Source organism: Schistocerca americana, chromosome 7 (assembly GCF_021461395.2).
Source record: "Schistocerca americana isolate TAMUIC-IGC-003095 chromosome 7, iqSchAmer2.1, whole genome shotgun sequence".
In the NCBI taxonomy this organism is placed as follows: domain Eukaryota; kingdom Metazoa; phylum Arthropoda; class Insecta; order Orthoptera; family Acrididae; genus Schistocerca; species Schistocerca americana.
Window position 1 is genome coordinate 341377563 of NC_060125.1, and position 20473 is coordinate 341398035.

Genomic DNA, 20473 nt, shown 5'->3' on the forward strand with positions numbered 1-20473 from the left:
CCGCCCCACACCGAATCCAGAGTTATTGTGCGATTCGGCCCCCAGTGGACCCCCGGGAACATCTTACACCAGACGAGTGTAACTCCAATGTTTGCATGATTAATTATGGTGTACGCGTACGTGGAGAAAGTGTTTGCGCAGCAATCGCCGACATAGTGTAACTGAGGCAGAATAAGGAAAACCAGCCAGCATTCGGCGAGGCAGATCGAAAACCGCCTTAAAACCATCCACAGACTGATCGACACACCGGACCTCGACACTATCCGCCGAGCGGATTCGTTCCGGGGACCGGCACGCCTTCCCTCCCGGAAAGCAATGCGTTAGACCACACGGCTAACTGGGTGGGCTAACTGCTTGTTAAGTCCACACCATATCGAGTTGCTTCACTAAGCCGGGCAAAAGGAGGTCCGACACGATATTAGGAGGTATCCCATGACTTTTGGCACCCCGATCTCTGTCTTTCCTTAGAGTTTTTACCCTCTTCAGCTCCCTCAGGTACTATGGAAATTCGTTCCCTGATGTCGTAACACATGTCCTATCATTCTGCCCCTTTTTATGCTTTCCTTATATTCGTTTCCTCTAGGATTCCTCATTCACTATCTTGTAATTCCACGTAACTTATAACATACTTCTGTAGCACCAGAGCTCAAACGTTTCGATTCTCTTCTGTTACGGTTTTCCCACAATCTAAGATTCATTTTTATTCAGTGCTGTGCTCCAAACATGTATTCTCAGAAATGTCTTCGTCAAATTGATGCCAATTTTTCTTTTTGTTTTTTTTATTTTTTTATTTTGTAGTCCTACTTTCGCCAGGAATGTGCTCTTTGGCTGTGCTAATCTGCTTTTTATGTCTTCCTTGCGTCATTCGCCATATGCTATTTTGCTTCCAAAGTAGCAAAATTCCTTCACTTCGTCTTCTTCGAGGTCCCAAATTCTGATGTTAAGCTTATCGTTCAGCTCATATCGGCTACTCCTCATTACCTTCGTTTTTCTTCGGTGAATCTTATCATTCGTATGGTTTCACCCTGAATTTATTTTCCCACTCCTGAACCTTTCTTCCACTGGAGCCACTGTTATTTCGAAGTACTTGCGTGGACTGAACAGCAGCGGCGAAAGATTTCACCTATTTCTCATCCGAGCAATTGTATCGTTTTGAATTGTCTAGGTCGACAAATACTATGAACTACTCTAATTTTTCTTAAGTCTTGCTTCCATTGCCAAGGACAACGTCGGAATGCCTTTCCTAAATCCAAACCCATTTTCATCAACCATATCTCCAACTTTATTTTCAGTTGTTTTATATAGTGTTGCTCATTTTGAGTGATATGAGTTGGAGGGAATAATATGTCTCTCCTCTCTTTCTGGAACAAGAACACCAAGAATCATGATAGTAAGATTCTATGTGATGAAAGTGCAGTTTTGTGGTTTGTGCCCATTTTTGTAAACCTCCCGCCCTAGTAAATATTATTTATTCTTCTAATTATCGCTATTCCTCCTGCTCATTCCGTAAGGCTTCTAGATCCGACACCAAGGGTGAAGATTTGGTCCAACGAGCCTTTCATAAGTGACATCCTTCATCGGTGAATTATCCTACTTTTGGATTAGTCCAACAAATCTTTCTGGCGTCTGCCTTCCCACAGCTAATTTTGAGTGTCTGTTTTCAAGTATGCACACTAACGGACAGCTTTGCCTCAGAAGCTAATGAACTGCAAGCCTTCCCACATTTGGCAATCCTTTTTTTAACCGCCTGTCTTCAATCTACACATCTGCGACGTCTACGCAAAGTGTTAGGGACCTAAAAACGTTGTCTGCCTGGTCGTTTACGTACATGTTGGTCATAATTAACCTTCCGCTACTTGAGATGGTCCCCGTGAAAAACTAGTGATTGTAAAAATCATAAATAAATCATTGAAAGAAACACATTTTAATTTCCAACTTAGAGAGAAACGTTTGTTAACAGCGTGCCATGTTCACACAGGTTATAACCGTTGCTGAATGTGACGGCCGTCACCATGCACGACGGCCTGGAACCGCACTAGAGATAGCATTTCATGACTGTTAGCAACACATACCGAACGGTGGACCATGGAACGTTCAACTGTCATAACACAGCTCGAGCACTGTTTGAAGATCGCACACTGCGTCCATCATTCTCAGTCATGGAAACAGTCAATTACTCAGCACTTTGTGACGCAATTCCAAAATTGCCGTTTAATTCGAACTTCGCAATCGTGCCGAAACAGGATCTCTCCGAATTTCTTTACTGTATCGATACTTGCGGAGAACAGCAGCACTACTGCTGTTGTTTTGATAAATCCTCTTTACGAATAAAGCTATGCTCTCCTCGTGCAGATCCACATTGGCTATCTGAAACTGTAACGCACACAGATGCTTGTGTTTCAGCTCAACGTTGCTATACCAGTACCGGCGCCTAAAGACAAGTCTTGACACTAACATTACGAACATCGCAAATCCTGCAGCACACAGTCTGCACGTCATTCCCATAAAGTTAGGTACCCATACGGTAAATAGTTTTCCGTGTACACTGGCTGAAGTACCGAAAGGTTACTTATAAGCACCCTGTATACAGCGAATAAATAACGACCTTATCCTCTTCCTAGATTACGCCGGAACGAGCTATCATTTCTCATAATGGCTTCTCATTAAGAAGGACGTCGTAGAAAATCTCACAAGGAAAACTCCCCATCGCACCCCTCTCAGATTACGTGGTATGGTAAGATGGCGCAGAGGATACCCCGTCAAAAGCTGAACATGAAAACAAGCATGAAAACAGGAAGAAGGTGTACTGAACAGTGAAAAAGAAAAGCTAAACAGCAACAGTGAATGGTCCAAAGGGAAGAAGTGCAATGAGAACCAACCTTAAACTGCTAAGTGCTCATAGCCTTGGCCTGCCACGCGGGCATGCCGTGTTCAACACTCCCTTGACTTATTAATTTTCTTTTTCCCACAACATTATGAACTATCCGTCCGGTAATTGAAATGTTTTTTCTCTTTCTGTAATCTCGGCAGTTGTCATACTATACATTGGTTATAGAATGTGAGTCATGTGGTAACAATACGTTACCGTCGCAAGTAAATGTGATGAATAGCGAGGGCAGGCGAGATACTACAAAGACGTCTTACAGAAATGAAAACAATAAATAAACGTCTAGTGAACTATGTCACAACAAAGGAATTCAAGTCAAAACTTCTAAAACGGAACGCAACTTCAAAAACGTTAAAAGCATATGTTTTGACAGAGCACAGAGAAATTGTGTGAATGTGAAACTGTTGCGTTTATTTGTTGCAGCTTGTCACAAAATATTATGCGTTCATCATTTTCTTGGAAGTGGTCACTTTCACTTTCAGACGAACCCCTATCTCGGGCAAGGAGGCATTTCTCACTCACTTACCTGTCCTACAAATAAGGTGCTACGATAAGAGATTCCTATCAGATAACACACATACTGTCACTAATGCCGTGTATGACACACCAGACGTGTTTTTCGGTGGAGGATTCGGTTGACTTGTCGCCTTGTCACCAAATGTTTGCGGATTCCATTCGAAAGCCACTTCCTTTCGGCTGCTTATAGAGTAGTTGTGCAGAATCAGCTAAGCGAACAGTGAGAAAAAAAAAATTGGCACGAGTGAAGTTTGAACACAGTGCGGCCGCGTCACAGTCCAACACCGTAACCACTGAACCAGTACGTCGTGTCAATTCGCTTCTGCTATATGCTGCATTTCCTGGTCTTGGACAGTTCACTGTTTATTTATTTTTTATTTTTTTTTTTTGTTGCACAGTCCAGTACACCTTCTTCCTGTTTTCTTGCTTGATCTGTGTTCCAGTTTTTTTCGGGCTGTCCACTCGGCCCTCTTACCACTATATCTAAGGGTTTCTGATGGGAAGTTTCCCCTGTCAGCTAGAAAGTATTAAATCGAATCACATACCTGCTCCGACGTTACGCAAGTAAGCGTTTTGTGAGTTAGTCGTCTGTACAGGAGCATTAAACCTGCCATCACACGCAACTGGAAGTTATGTTCAATAAATCAATGGCATATTGATGTCCGTGAGATAGGTCTATTGTTCTTTGTATCCTGAGCTATTGACTTCTATGCAACAGGCGAAGATATCCCAAACTGTAATAAAGCATCAACCTCACACGAGCCGGCCGTGGTGGCCGAGCGGTTCTAGGCGCTTCAATCCGGAACTGCGCGACTGCTACGGTCGCAGGTTCGAATCCTGCCTCGGGCATGGATGTGTGTGATGTCCTTAGGTTAGTTAGGTTTAAGTAGTTCTAAGTTCTAGGGGACTGATGACCTCAGATGTTAAGTCCCATAGTGCTCAGAGCCATTTGAACCAATAACCTCACACTATAACTTGAACTAATGCCAAAATGGCACGGTGTGAGACACTCCATACAGTTTTTTATGACTACATTCTTCGATAAATATTTCCGCGACGTACAGATCGATGAACGTATTCGTTTCTCACTATATAGAGTGGTCAGAAACAGTCTGAAAACTTGTGAGAGTGTTGCCGGGTAGGTTGTGCTGAAAAATAACTGTGAAGAAAAAACTTCGATACGTTGCGCTTTTTATGAGTTAATTAGCATTGAAGTTAACCAATCATGCCCCTGTGCGTGGAAATTCTAGCGGCCCACCGGATACAATAAGTGTCAGTTGTTCACGTAGCATAGACGATAGCACACGAGACTGCTTAGTCTTTGGCTGGGATTCGAGTCTTGCTACCATTCCATGCCCAATTTTTGTATCACGCTATTGCCCTGTTTGGCGACGTCATCTCTGGCGAAGCACTTGAATTTGCACGCACAACGGCCTGATCGGCTAACTTCAATGTTAATTAAATCGAGAACGGCGGAATGTATCGAATTTTTTCTTAACAATTGTCTCTGAGCACAGCCTACCCTGCAACGACCTTACAAGCTTCTCACACTGTTTCTCGCCACGCAGTATATGTAATAAGAAACGAAAATGAAATGATTATGAGGCATTATTGGCCGAGAGGCCGCATTTGGGGTTCTTGGGCCACCTGGTGGAAGTCTTTTTTTATGTGACGCGACTTCAGTGACTTAATCTATGAAGATGAAATGAAATTGTTAGGAAAACATTGAAACCTAGAGCCCGAGAGAAGAAAATCTTCGACACAGCCGAAAATCGAATCCAGGACCGCGGGATCTTCAGGCAGCGACGATAACCGCTAGACCACGAACTGTGGATACGGGAAACAAAAGTGGATAACTCGTCCAAAGTCCTTTAACCAAAGGCACTTGTTTATAGCTGTACCTGTGCTAGTTTTTTCATGTCCCATGTTTTCTTCGATTTTATCCATCCTGACATGATACATATGTCCGAAGGTCAGAAGGACGCACAGATCACAGTCGTCCATAAGAACGGCAGCAGAAGCGATCCACTGAATTACTGTCCAATATTCTTGATATCCATTCGTTGTAGAATCTTAGAACATATTTTGAGCTGAAATGTAATGAAGTGACCTGAACAGGACGACCTCTTCCATGCCACACAGCATGGATTCCGAAAACATCGATCATATGACATTCAACTCGCACTTTTCTCACATGCCATCATCAAACCTATGGAACAACTCAGTAAGATTAACGCAGTGTTTCTTGATTGATTATTATCAAAAGTGTGGTTGTATGGAACATCAAGAGAAGAATGTGACTTGATTGAGATAAGACGCATCACATTATCTTAGATGGAGAGTTTTCGCCATGTGAAAAGATAACTTCGGGTGCACCCCAGCGAAGTATTTTGCGACCAAATTACGTATTAGTGCCCAATGGCTTCGTTGCAGTGGATCACCGGTTTCTGTCAGATCACCGAAGTTTATAGCTGTAGGGTTTGACTAGCGCTTGGATGGGTCTGCCATACGCCGTTGGCAAGAGGGGTGCCCTCAGCCCTTTTGAGGCCGATTGAGAAGCTACTAGATTGAAAAATTGCAGCTCTGGTCACTAAAACTGACAACACGGAAGCGAGAGCGGTGTTCTGACCACATGCCCCACCATTTCCACATCCAGTGACGCCTGTCGACTGAGGATGGCGCGGCGGTCGATTGGTGCCGACGGACTTGTTTATAGTATATATATATATATGTATAGTATATATGTATATAAAACTGTGCTCGTTTTTTCATGTCCCATGTTTTCTGCGATTTTATCCATCCTGAGATGTCTCTTCGGACGAAGTTCACTTTTTGCATATTAACGACCTTGCTGTCAATAATAACCTCAGACTTTTCGCAGTTACCTGTAATGATATCCTGTCTGAAAGCAGATCGAAATAAATTCGCTGAATGTGAATGTCTTGGGGTCAGCTGTATTAGATACAGTTGTTATACTTGTGGTGAAATATGAAAATTTGTGCCGGACGGGGATTCGAACCAGGATTTTCAGGTTATCACGCGTGGTCTCTTTATCATCAGGCTACCCGTGCACTCCCCGGGGCGATCCAAACCCCCTGTGTCTACATCCCTACACCTTTGAGGTAGAACATTTGTACCTAATGCAGCTGACGCCTACTTAAGCGCATTCAGCGAATTTATTTCGGCCTAATTACGAACGGCTCTCCGTTACCATCAACGTAAATATGTCTGACGCAAGCTGTACAAATATTTAGTCAGACCTGGAGAAGAATTCTAGCTGGTGCAAAGAGAAGTCACTTGCTTTAAAGATTCAGAAATATAAAATGTTGTATTTCACAAAAAGAAAAAAACTAATATCCTATGACTACGATATAAGTAGGACGAAACATTAATCAGTCAATTCATATAAGTATGAGGATGGAACACGTGAGGCAATACTGACCTTACGACTTATCTTAGAAGAAAGATTAAGGAAAGGCAAACCTACGTTTCTAGCATTTGTAGACTTAGAGAAAGCTTTTGACAATGTTGATTGGAATACTCTCTTTCAAATTCTAAAGGTGGCAGGGGTAAAATACAGGGAGCGAAAGGCTATTTACAATTTGTACAGAAACCAGATGGCAGTTATAAGAGTTGAGGGACATGAAAGGGAAGCAGTGGTTGGGAAGGGAGTAAGACAGGGTTGTAGCCTCTCCCCGATGTTGTTCAATCTGTATATTGAGCAAGCAGTAAAGGAAACAAAAGAAAAATTCGGAGTAGGTATTAAAATCCATGGAGAAGAAATAAAAAACTTTGAGGTTCGCTGATGACATTGTAGTTCCTCCAGAGACAGCAAGGGACCTGGAAGAGCAGTTGAACGGAATGGACAGTGTCTTGAAATAAGGATATAAGATGAACATCAACAAAAGCAAAACAAGGATAATGGAATGTAGTCTAATTAAGTCGGGTGATGCTGAGGGCATTAGATTAGGAAATGAGGCACTTAAAGTAGTAAAGGAGTTTTGCTATTTGGGGAGCAAAATAACTGATGATGGTCGAAGTAGAGAGGATATAAAATGTAGGCTGGCAATGGCAAGGAAAGCGTTTCTGAAGAAGAGAAATTTGTTAACATCCAGTATAGATTTAAGTGTCAGGAAGTCATTTCTGAAAGTATTCGTATGGAGTGTAGCCATGTATGGAAGTGAAACATGGACGATAAATAGTTTGGACAAGAAGAGAATAGAAGCTTTCGAAATGTGGTGCTACAGAAGAATGCTGAAGATTAGATGGGTAGATCACATAACTAATGAGGAAGTATTGAATAGGATTGGGGAGAAGAGAAGTTTGTGGCACAACTTGACCAGAAGAAGGGATCGGTTGGTAGGACATGTTCTGAGGCATCAAGGGATCACCAATTTAGTATTGGAGGGCAGCGTGGAGGGTAAAAATCGTAGAGGGAGACCAAGAGATGAATACACTAAGCAGATTCAGAAGGATGTAGGTTGCAGTAGGTACTGGGAGATGAAAAAGCTTGCACAGGATAGAGTAGCATGGAGAGCTGCATCAAACCAGTCTCAGGACTGAAGACCACAACAACAACAACAACAACATGAGGATGTAACAATTTTCGGGGACATGAAGTGGAACCATCACACAGGCACAACCGTAGACGAAGCAGGTGGCAGACTTCGGTTCATTGGTAGAATAGTAGGAAAATGCAGTCAGGCTACACTGCAGCCTGTTTGCAAAACACTCGTGCGCCCGTCTTAGAATATTGCTCAAGTGTGTCGAATCCTTATCAGATATGTCTGACAACGGACATTGAACACACACAAAGAATGGAAGCACGAATGATGACAAGTATGTTTGACCCATAGGAGAGTGTTACAGAGATGCTGAAGAAATTGATCTGGCAGACAGTTGAAAGCAGACTTAAATTATCCCGAGAAAGCCTACTTGCAAAGTTTCGATAACGGATTATAGGGAAGGAATGTAGGAATATACTACAGCTCACATCTTTCCCATAGGAATCACAAAAACAAGATTAGAGTAATTACAGTGCGCACAAAGGTGTTTACGCGTCATTCTTTTTGCGCTCCGCACAGGAAAGCGCCCTAATTTCTAGTACATCAGGAAGTACCCTCTGCCATGCACTTCACAGTAGATTACAAAATATAAATGTAGATGTAGATGTAGATGTAGATGTAGATGCAGATTCAGATGCAAAAAGTCATCAAACTCTACGCAAAACAAGATATTTCAACATACACACTGAAAGGGTATTTATCCAAACGGTCGCAGGTTCGAGTCCTGCCTCGGGCATGGATGTGTGCGATGTCCTTAGGCTGTTTAGGTTTAATTAGTTCTAAGTTCTAGGGGACTGATGACCTTAGAAGTTAAGTCCCTTAGTGCTCAGAGCCATTTGAACCATTTATCCGAAAAGAAAACCAAATAACACTCAGTGGATTAGAAATAATAGCCAACCATTTGCAAAATACAGGTTTATTAAACTTTGGACATGGTTTCGGCAGTTTTAAAACTGTTTTCTTCAGATGACATTGTACCTATTAACAAATATTACGACATTGTATGTAGAACAGGTAGTGTAAATAGTTTGCTATGTTTACCTGAGACTGTAGGCTCTTTATTTGCCAAAAGACTTCAATGGCACGCCTTGTAATTCCCCCCCCCCCCTTTTTAAACTTTTTAATTAATATGTTTACTCCAATGTTAAATATGTACTTGTGATACAGCATACGCTGCTCGTTGCAGCTACGTGCATGTACGATGCGCATGAGCGTCACCTACCAGAAGCGACCTAAAACTAGTGCCTCTACTCTTCAGCTAGTCGGCGCATGTCACTTGTTCTATATGTGGCATACTTAGGCTCCTTAGGATCCGATGCCACGTTTCATATTTAATGTCACACGCACACAGACCTGTCAAGTGGCACACTACCTGTTGTTGGATCCAGCGTCAAATGTGATATTTTAAAAAGATTTAAGACAAAGCTATACAGTAGAGCGCCACTACTTTTGAATCATATATTTTAAATGGTGATTAAGTGGAGGCAACTCACATGTACCAGACAGAGTCAACGACTTCCATGTTGGATATAGATAATTTGATTCTACGTGAGCATGCTTCACTAAAATTTTTTGTAAACGTTTCCTGTAATTTTGTTTATTGCAACGATACCATATCTCTTCTACATAAAATGTCGTAATATTTGTTAATCATGTAATACGTTCTGCAGAAGACAGTTTTGAAGCTGTTGAAACCATAGTAAAGGTTTAAGAAACCTGTATTTTCCAACTGGTTGGCTGTTATTTCCAAGCCATTGAAGCTCTTGCACGCATAGTTGCTGAAGCGCAGCCATGTTCAGAACCTTGGATATCATTCATTTTGGGCTGTCTGGGATACCTGTATTTCTTACGTTCACCGATCTTGCATGGGAAAAGTTCATCTTCTTCTTTTTTCTCCGTAGCACGTGTCCGTGATCGACAGCTGCTTGCAACATTCGCACGCGGTAGCCAGAACTGACAAGTCTTGCACGGACGTCTTTTTCTGCTTGCAGAGGTACTGCTGCGTATGGCTTGCGTCGGCATCTGCGGCTCCGACGTCCACTACCTGACACACGGCAAGATCGGCGACAACGCGGTCGAGGTGCCCATGACGATCGGCCACGAAGCTTCAGGGGTCGTCGCCAAAGTGGGGCCCGGAGTAAAGCATCTCAAAGTGGGTCAGTGCCACACGTTTGGGAATTTTTATTTTGCCATGACACATGCGACAGAAACTTTAAATTACAAATTTAATAAAGATTTAATAAAGTACCAGTATCTGTCGTCTGAATGATAAACCTGGTTGCCTTACTATGGGAGGCCACAACAAAGGTATCACGGATTTTCTTCACACTTTGTACACCTTCAGTAGGCCATTAAAACAATATAATGTATGAGTAGTAAGGTGCACTACTCTGGCAATTCCGAGAAAATCGGGCCGTCCGAAGTGGCCGTGTGGTTAAAGGCGCTGCAGTCTGGAACCGCAAGACCGCTACGGTCGCAGGTTCGAATCCTGCCTCGGGCATGGATGTTTGTGATGTCCTTAGGTTAGTTAGGTTTAACTAGTTCTAGGTTCTAGGGGACTAATGACCTCAGCAGTTGAGTCCCATAGTGCTCAGAGCCATTTGAACCATTTTTGAACCGAGAAAATCGCAAGAGAAGTTTTACACTTATGTAACTGATGTATCTGTGCGTAGAGGCCGCATGTTAGAGATCTTGGTGGTCAAGTGATGCCGCACGGTAGCTCAGCATGTGGAGTTAGAGGTTTAGGTGCCCTCTGTAATAAAGAAAACTGAGTGAATGGATGTATCAACTATGAACTTGAACGGGTGTCATGGGACGTCCGCCCCGAAAGACGAACGTGTATGAGGCGACGGTTCGACTCCTGCTCAAACCGTAAATTTTGTGATACTCAAAAAAAGTGTACCTACACAATTGGTTCTCGCTACATTAACAACGTCTCACCGGTACGCAGATTAACTGGGAAGTAGGGCCTGCCTCTATGTCTGCAGCTCAAAGTTTCGAGGTACAAAGTAGTTCCGAGTACCTTACCAGACTGCATATACACTCCTGGAAATTGAAATAAGAACACCGTGAATTCATTGTCCCAGGAAGGGGAAACTTTATTGACACATTCCTGGGGTCAGATACATCACATGATCACACTGACAGAACCACAGGCACATAGACACAGGCAACAGAGCATGCACAATGTCGGCACTAGTACAGTGTATATCCACCTTTCGCAGCAATGCAGGCTGCTATTCTCCCATGGAGACGATCGTAGAGATGCTGGATGTAGTCCTGTGGAACGGCTTGCCATGCCATTTCCACCTGGCGCCTCAGTTGGACCAGCGTTCGTGCTGGACGTGCAGACCGTGTGAGACGACGCTTCATCCAGTCCCAAACATGCTCAATGGGGGACAGATCCGGAGATCTTGCTGGCCAGGGTAGTTGACTTACACCTTCTAGAGCACGTTGGGTGGCACGGGATACACGCGGACGTGCATTGTCCTGTTGGAACAGCAAGTTCCCTTGCCGGTCTAGGAATGGTAGATCGATGGGTTTGATGACGGTTTGGATGTACCGTGCACTATTCAGTGTCCCCTCGACGATCACTAGTGGTGTACGGCCAGTGTAGGAGATCGCTCCCCACACCATGATGCCGGGTGTTGGCCCTGTGTGCCTCGGTCGTATGCAGTCCTGATTGTGGCGCTCACCTGCACGGCGCCAAACACGCATACGACCATCATTGGCACCAAGGCAGAAGCGACTCTCATCGCTGAAGACGACACGTCTCCATTCGTCCCTCCATTCACGCCTGTCGCGACACCACTGGAGGCGGGCTGCACGATGTTGGGGCGTGAGCGGAAGATGGCCTAACGGTGTGCGGGACCGTAGCCCAGCTTCATGGAGACGGTTGCGAATGGTCCTCGCCGATACCCCAGGAGCAACAGTGTCCCTAATTTGCTGAGAAGTGGCGGTGCGGTCCCCTACGGCACTGCGTAGGATCCTACGGTCTTGGCGTGCATCCGTGCGTCGCTGCGGTCCGGTCCCAGGTCGACGGGCACGTGCACCTTCCGCCGACCACTGGCGACAACATCGATGTACTGTGGAGACCTCACGCCCCACGTGTTGAGCAATTCGGCGGTACGTCCACCCGGCCTCCCGCATGCCCACTATACGCCCTCGCTCAAAGTCCGTCAACTGCACATACGGTTCACGTCCACGCTGTCGCGGCATGCTACCAGTGTTAAAGACTGCGATGGAGCTCCGTATGCCACGGCAAACTGGCTGACACTGACGGCGGCAGTGCACAAATGCTGCGCAGCTAGCGCCATTCGACGGCCAACACCACGGTTCCTGGTGTGTCCGCTGTGCCGTGCGTGTGATCATTGCTTGTACAGCCCTCTCGCAGTGTCCGGAGCAAGTATGGTGGGTCTGACACACCGGTGTCAATGTGTTCTTTTTTCCATTTCCAGGAGTGTATAAGGGGTTTAGCAAATCACGACAGGCATACATTTTCAGGAAGACTCTATGCGTTTCTTCATTTAATTGTCGATAGTTATCAATATGTTTGGTCTAATAATGAAACTTGATTAAAAATACTAATCCGTCAAATAACATGAATTTCACTAAAACTTCTTGCAAGTGCACATCGTTTTTAAATTATAATACCCTCATATAAATTAAATAATATGACAAGTGATGAAGAAATCTGATTAAAAATTAAGTTTGAGCAGAGGCAAACCGTCGCTTCATACACGTCCATCTTACAAAGCTCGAACGCTAACCGCTTCACCAGCATGAAGTCAACGTCCAGCCCCTACGCTCAGATACATGTTACATACACTACTGGCCATTAAAGTTGCTACACCAAGAAGATGACGTGCTACAGACGCGAAATTTTACCGACTGGAAGAAGATGCTGTGATGTGCAAATGATTAGCTTTTCAGAGCATTCACACAAGGTTGGCGCCGGTGACGACACCTGCAAAGTGCTGACATGAGGAAAGTTTCCAACCGATTTCTCATTTACAAACAGCAGTTGACCGGCGTTGCCTGGTGAAACGTTGTTGTGATGCCTCGTGTAAGAGGGAGAAAAGCGTACCATCACGTTTCCGACTTTGATAAAGGTCGGATTGTAGCCTATCGCGATTGCGGTTTATCGTATCGCGACATTGCTGCTCACGTTGTTCGAGATCCAATGAGTGATAGCAGAATATGGAATCGGTGGGTTCAGGACGGTAATACGGAACGCCGTGCTGGATCCCAACGGCCTCGCATCAGTAGCAGTCGAGATGACAGGCATCTTATCCGCATGGCTGTAACGGATCGTGCCGCCACGTCTCGATCCCTGAGTCAACAAATGGGGACGTTTGCAAGACAACAACCATCTGCACGAACAGTTCGACGACGTTTGCAGCAGCATCGACTATCAGCTTGGAGACCATGGCTGGGGTTACCCTTGACGCTGCATCACAGACATGAGCGCCTGCCATGGTGTACTCAACGACGAACCTGGTTGCACGAATGACAAAACGTCATTTTTTCGGATAAATCCAGGTTCTGTTTACAGCATCATGATGGTCGCATCCGTGTTTGGCGACATTGCGGTGAACGCACATTGCAAGAGTGTATGCGTCATCGCCATACTGGCGTATCACCCGGCGTTATGGTATGGGGTGCCATTGGTTACACGTCTCGGTCACCTCTTGTTCGCATTGACGGCACTTCGAATAGTGGACGTTACATTTTAGATATGATACCACCCGTGGCTCTACCCTTCATTCGATCGCTGCGAAACCCTACATTTCAGCAGGATAATGCACGACCGCATGTTGCAGGTCCTGTATGAGCCTTTCTGGATACAGAAAATGTTCGACTGCTGCCCTGGCCAACACATTCTCCAGATCTCTCACCAACTGAAAACGTCTGGTCAATGGTGGCCGAGCAACTGGCTCGTCACAAATCACCAGTTACTACTCGTGATGAACTGTGGTATCGTGTTGAACCTGCAATGGCAGCTGTACCTCTACACGCCATCCAAGCTCTGTTTGACTCAATGCCCAGGCGTATCAAGGCCGTTATTACGGCCAGAGGTGGTTGTTCTGAATACTGAAGTTTCAGTATCTATGCATCCAAATTGCGTGAAAATGTTATCACATGTCAGTTCTAGTATAACGTATTTGTCCAATGAATACCCGCTTATCATCTGCATTTCCTCTGTGTGTAGCAATTTTAATGGCCAGTAGTGTAATAGACGAGTAAAGCTTCTCTTGCGAATTTCTCGAAATTACCGGAGTAGTGCATCTTACTCTCCGAATATCTTTCGCTTCCAATCAGGTGTATCGTAGAAAAGATACTCGACAGACTCAGAAATTTGTCGTAAAAAAATTATTAATTTTGATATCCAGGTATCCTGTAGGGGGAGACTGGTCCCGAAAATTAACATCATTCTCATATTATTTGTGTTCCGCCGAAGTTATTTGCCTAAATTTAGTCATAAATTCCTCACCCAGTGTGATGAAATCACGTTGAAACATTAAAACATGTACATATTTTTTGTCAAGCAGTAGGCCTACGTTGTTAATTTTTAACCGAAGCTAATTTCTCATGGAAAAGTTTATGTTCTCCTACAAGCCACACAGCTTGTTTTCAGCTAACATTGCTGCAGCCACGCAGCTATCATCATAGCTCACTGACAATGCTACAGTGCTGCCTGTACTCAAATATACTTGCAAATTACTCTTCTAACGGACTACTATTAAAATTCTATCAATTTCGATCCAATGTTTCTGGGGGGAGAGAAATTAATGTCGTAATCGTTTTTCAGATTGTACATGTCATATAGAAAAGTTGACTGGTCTTTTAATTTTTCTCTAAACTCATTTCAAAACATGTTTATTGAAATCATTTTATTTATATTACGGACGTCACTAGCATTAAAACTGACTTCCAAATAAAAGGTCATTGTATTATTCATAAACTTTGTCTCCTTTTAACTGTAATCTGAACCTCAGCAGACTGAAGGTATGCTCGCTATGTATGTAGAACACCTTATGAAACGTTCCCCGTACATATCTTAAATAGTATATCAATTTCAAATATCTGGTTCAAATAAAAATCACCGTTTTGACTGGGAATGAATGTTGATGTTTTTATATATAGATGAACCAAGGTAGGTCTATTATCAGGCATGTGGAAGATCTTTAAGTGTCAATATTTTGCACTTTTAGTTCAACAGTTATATTATTTTTTCTTGACGTAAGTGGCTTTGTGACGTCGGTATTAATGATTTCTAAACAACAACAAAGAACAAAAGGATCGTCGGCATACCCTAAACAGAATGTTTTCTCAGTGATTTCTGCTAATAAACAGGACACGGAGGAAATCTGTAAATATGGTATTTAAGCCTGTAGAGCTTTCACATGATTATGTAGTGTTAACTTTATCTGGTCTGTGCGTAGCATAAATACTCGAATGTACACTTCCAGGTGACCGAGTCGCCATAGAGCCCGGTGTTCCATGCCGCAAATGCGACTTCTGTAAACAAGGCACCTACCACCTGTGTCCAGACATCTTCTTCTGTGGTACGCCGCCTCATAACGGAAATCTCTCTCAGTACTACAAACACGCAGCTGATTTCTGTTACAAGTAAGACTTATAATAATAGAATTGTGTTTCTGTTTTAAAAATAACGTGTAACTTGGGCTGTAGCGTTTCTGACATCCGTTTTACCACTCTTGAAGTACAGAATATTGTTTCGCAACATCGTTCATAAAAATCCATTCAATTTTACTATTCTTGGAAAGAGCTCTTCATGAAATATCAACTATTCATTATGCAAGAATTGCCTGTCTCATTTTGAAACATTCAGTGATAACGAAACAGGTTCTTTAAAGTATAATCGTCTAAGACTCTAAGTGGTCCTTCCTACAGTCCATCTTATCCACCTTATTTTTAATACCTGCTAGTAAATTTTCCCTGCATCTTCAGTTTTCAAAAGTCAAAAATGGAAAGATGACGGTGTTCACTGAACCCTGACAAATCTAACGCGATTTTTCGTCTTTTCTTAACTGAACGCTGGAATCGTTCCACAAACCTCACTTTTCATGATCATTCTTACACTCGAGACACCTATCCACACCATGTGTTAGGTGTCGTGTTAAACTTAACATAAAAAAGAAAACATTGTCCTACTTCATTACCAATCAACAATTTTCTTCCCATCAACAGTAAAAAGAATTGTAAGCTGTCGTATTCATTTTATTTACTAGACTCATGCTCCCAGAATACTTCCACGTTTCTTACAATATTGTCACTACGTCTTTAATGTTTATCTTAAATCATGATTCCTAAGAGCAGCTTCCACCCCGGAAATATCAGCTACATTTTTGTGTCACAAGAAGTAAAAACTATGACATTTTCCGATGACGACGTACTTCTGTCTGGGAAGGCAAAATACTGGAAATAATAATGTCGTCAAAGGAGATTATAAGAAGAATATCAACAAAAGTAAAATAAGGGTAATGCAATGTAGTCGAATTAAACCAGTGACGCTTACGCTTACGCTTGAATAAGGAAATGACACACTAAAAGGAGGTGATGAATCAAAATAACTAACGGTGGCCGAAGTGTAGAGAACATGAAATGTAAACTGGCAATAGGAAGAAAAACAGAAATTTGCTAGCAAGGAATATTCACTGAGGTGATAGAAGTCATTGGATACTTCCTAAAATCGGCTCTCACTCCTTTTGCCCAGCTTTGTGCAGCATCTCGACGTGGCACGGATTCAACAAGTCGTTGGAAATCCGCCGTAGAAATAATGAGCCATGCTACCTCTTTAGCCGTCCATAATCGTGAAAGTGTTGCCGGTGCAGGATGTTGTGCACAAATTAACCTCTCGATTATGCTCCATAAATGTTCGATGGGATTCATGTCGAGCGAGCTGGGTGGCCAAATCATTCGCTCGAAATGTCCAGAATGTTCTTCAAACCAAACGCGAACAGTTGTGGCCTGGTGACATGGCGCATTGTCATTCACAAAAATTTCATGGTTGAGTGGCTGCATATGGTCCCCAAGCTGGCAAACATAACCATTTTAGTCAATGATCAGGTCAGCTGCACCAGGGGACCTAATCCATTCCATGTGAATGTAGGCCACACCATTATGGAGGCACCACCACGTTGCACAGTTCCGTGTTGACAACATGCGTCCATGGCTTCGTTGGGTCTGCGGCACACTCGAACCCTACCAACTCTACTAACTGAGATCTGAACTCTTCTGACAAGGCCACGGGTTTCTAATCCTCCAGGACCCAATTGATGTGGTCATGAGCCCAGGGGAGGCGCTGCAGGCGGTGTCGTGCTGTCAGCAAAAGCGCTGCATAGGTCGTCTGATGGTACAGTCCATTAACGCCACATTTCGCCCCACAGTCCTAACGGATACATTCGTCCTACGTTTATTTCCTGCTGTTATCTTACGCAGTACATCTTGTCTGTTAGCACTGACAACTCTAAGCAAACGCCGCTGCTCTTGGTCGTTAACTGAAGGTTGTCGGTGGTGAGAGATGGTACCTGAAATTTGGTGTTCTCGGCACACTCCTGATGCTGTCGGTCTCGGAATACAGAACTCCCTAACGATTTCCGAAATGGAATGGCCCGTGCTTCTAGCTCCAACTATCATTCCGCTTTCAAAGTCTGATAACTCCCGTCGTGCGGTCACTATCACGTTGGAAAACTTTTCACATGAATCATCTGAGTACAAATGACAGCTTCACCAGCGCACTGCCTTTTTATACAGGGTGGGGCAAATAAAAGTGACCCGGAGAACAATGTTCCAGAGCACAAAGAAACACAGCAGAGGAGAGGTAATACAGTACTAACCTGACTATAGCAGATGTTGAAAGTGATCACTGTTCATCACTTGGTGTTTTTGGGCCCTCGTAAGTAAGTTGCAGAAGATGGATGGAAGCTGGATTGCTAGAATTGCAGCAGTCTCATCTGAAATGTTCTGCTGCCACTGTCTACTAATGTCTCTCTCCCACTGTCTCCTTTTTCACTCATTGGCACTTTCTCCCATCTGTCTCTCCCATCACTTTCTCTCATCTTGCCTGTCTCCTTCTCTGGCAGTTTCACTGTCTATCTTTCCCACTGCATTGTCTTTGTCCCATTTTTTTTCACTTCCATGATCACTGTCTCTTTCTTACTCGCTTAGTCTGCAGTCTTCCAACCACCATTGTCTCCTCCCCGCATTGCCGGCCGCTGGTGGCCGAGCGGTTCTGGCGCTACAGTCTGGAACCGCGCGACCGCTACGGTCGCAGGTTCGAATCCTGCCTCGGGCATGGATGTGTGTGTTGTCCTTAGGTTAGTTAGGTTTAAGTAGTTCTAAGTTCTAGGGGACTTATGACCCCAGCAGTTGAGTCCCATAGTGCTCAGAGCCATTTGAACCATTTCCTCCCCGCATATGTCTTTGGGGATGGTTAATTTGGGGTTTTCGCCCCTAGACGAGGAAACTACAACACGTGAGTATAGAGGGTGTGGGAAACCGACCAAATTTTTTGTGTTAATTTTCGCAGGTCTGGGGGTAGGAGAGAGAGGGGGAGTGTGAGGTCACCCCCACCCCTCCCACCAAGCCTATGCATGATCTCAACTTTGCCTTGGCTCCAACTGCGGTTGTGTTCATCCATCTCTTTCTCTCTTCCACTGTCACTTTCTCTCTCTCCATCACTGTTTTCTCTCTCTTTCTCTCCCACTGACGCTGCCTCCATTCTCTTCCATCGTCGTCGTCTTTCTGCTACTCTCTTTCAGCACGAAAAAGAGTGAATACGTCCGGATGCAAGACGAAACGAGGATTGACACAGCTGGTTCTCCTCTCATTAGAGTCTTTTAAGAGGAGCTCTGACAGGGGCATTTTTCACCTGGTTCCCTTCTTTTCCCTGTTACACCAGGTTGCACTCCTTATATAAAACGAATTCTGTAAGTCAGAAAAGTTTTTGCAGTTTATGTATGCGCTTCGTCATATTACTATACTATGACACATATGAACAACAAATAAGTACGCTTAATATAAGATCAAAACAATATCGTCTCTCTTCCGACGTAAGTCCACTTTATATTACTTTGCATAAACATGCACAACACTTTTAGGCTGCACCTACAGCATACCAAAACATGTTGTGTTTGATTTGTAACAAAAAAGGATTTCGTATGAAGAAATACATTTTTGTAACATCCTTATGCTGCCAGGTGACGCCATCGATTAATTTCCAGGTCAAAACGGTCTGCATAGGAGTGAAGTGCCCATTATTGGGATGCAGCGCGTCATAAAGTTTTGTTGGCGACAAAATGGCGACTAAAAACACAGTTTGGTGACATTAGAAGCTTTGTGGGTGGCCCCAGAACCCTTTGCATGTGTTCAGCACGTCAGTTAAAACTACATTTACGCTTCATACCGGAAATTACGTGCATCTTTTACGCGCATACGTACTATAACTATGAAGATCTGGATGTTGCTAATGATAACGATAACGAAAAAAGTTTCTAATTTTCCTGAGAACGCCATCTTAAGAACAAATGGTAAAAATTTCGACAATTTGCCACGAATGGAAAGTATGGAAGTGGCTTGCCTAGACCGGAGGAAATGTGTAATGGTTAAATTTTGACTCCGTAGCATAGGATAGCTGGTATGTCTAAAAGTGATCGCTAGACTAAGGGCTATCCAAAACGCTTGACACCTTATCTCTGTGCCTGCAGCTCGTGGTCGTGCGGAAGCGGTCTCGTTTCCCGCGCCCGGGTTCCCGGGTTCGATTCCAGGCGGGGTCAGGGATTTTCTCTTCCTCGTGATGACTGGGTGTTGTGTGATGTCCTTAGGTTAGTTAGGTTTAAGTAGTTCTAAGTTCTAGGGGACTGATGACCATAGATGTTAAGTCCCATAGTGCTCAGAGTCAACCTTATCTCTGTGGTCAATAGTGCACGAGACAGGACCCCTGAAAAATTATTTTTTCGCGCGCGGCTTTTTGGAATGTATTGGTACTGTGCACTGCCATGCACGGACCGATAATAATAATTTTGTGTGATACAGTGGCCTGGTGGAAGTCTTTCAATCTTTCAACTGGATGCCATTTCGGCGACTTAAATATCCCTAATCTACGCAAGTTAACCATCCCCGAAAGTAGACCTGCAGTTTAAAGTTGAATCTGAAACACTTGTCTTTTCTGGCGACTCCTCACATCGTTGGAAGGTGAAGTGTAGATTAAAACGCAGAGTGAAAAGCTATGTTGAATCGAAATGGAGAAAAGGGAAATTTATGACACAGCTTGACTAAAATAAGGGGTCGCTTGATAAGACCTATCCTGAGGCATCAAGGAATCGTCAGTTTGCTGATGGAAGGAAGTATAGGCGGTATTAGTTGTAGAGGGAGACCAAGATATGAATATAGTAAACAGGTTCACAAGGATGCAGGCTGCAGGGGTGAAGAGAATTGCACAGGATAGAGTAGCGTGGAGAACTGCATCAAACCAGTTTCA

General features: G+C 43.8%; 1 protein-coding gene across 1 annotated transcript in view; it reads left to right on the top strand.

The window, feature by feature from the left end:
• The window catches only part of LOC124622109 (sorbitol dehydrogenase-like), a 120195-nt gene that overhangs the window by 39099 nt on the left and 60623 nt on the right, over nt 1-20473 (top strand). Inside the window, exons 3-4 of the mRNA XM_047147717.1 lie at nt 9960-10124; nt 15441-15600. Coding sequence (XP_047003673.1) covers nt 9960-10124; nt 15441-15600 — 325 coding nt within the window. The remainder of the gene's footprint in view (nt 1-9959; nt 10125-15440; nt 15601-20473) is intronic.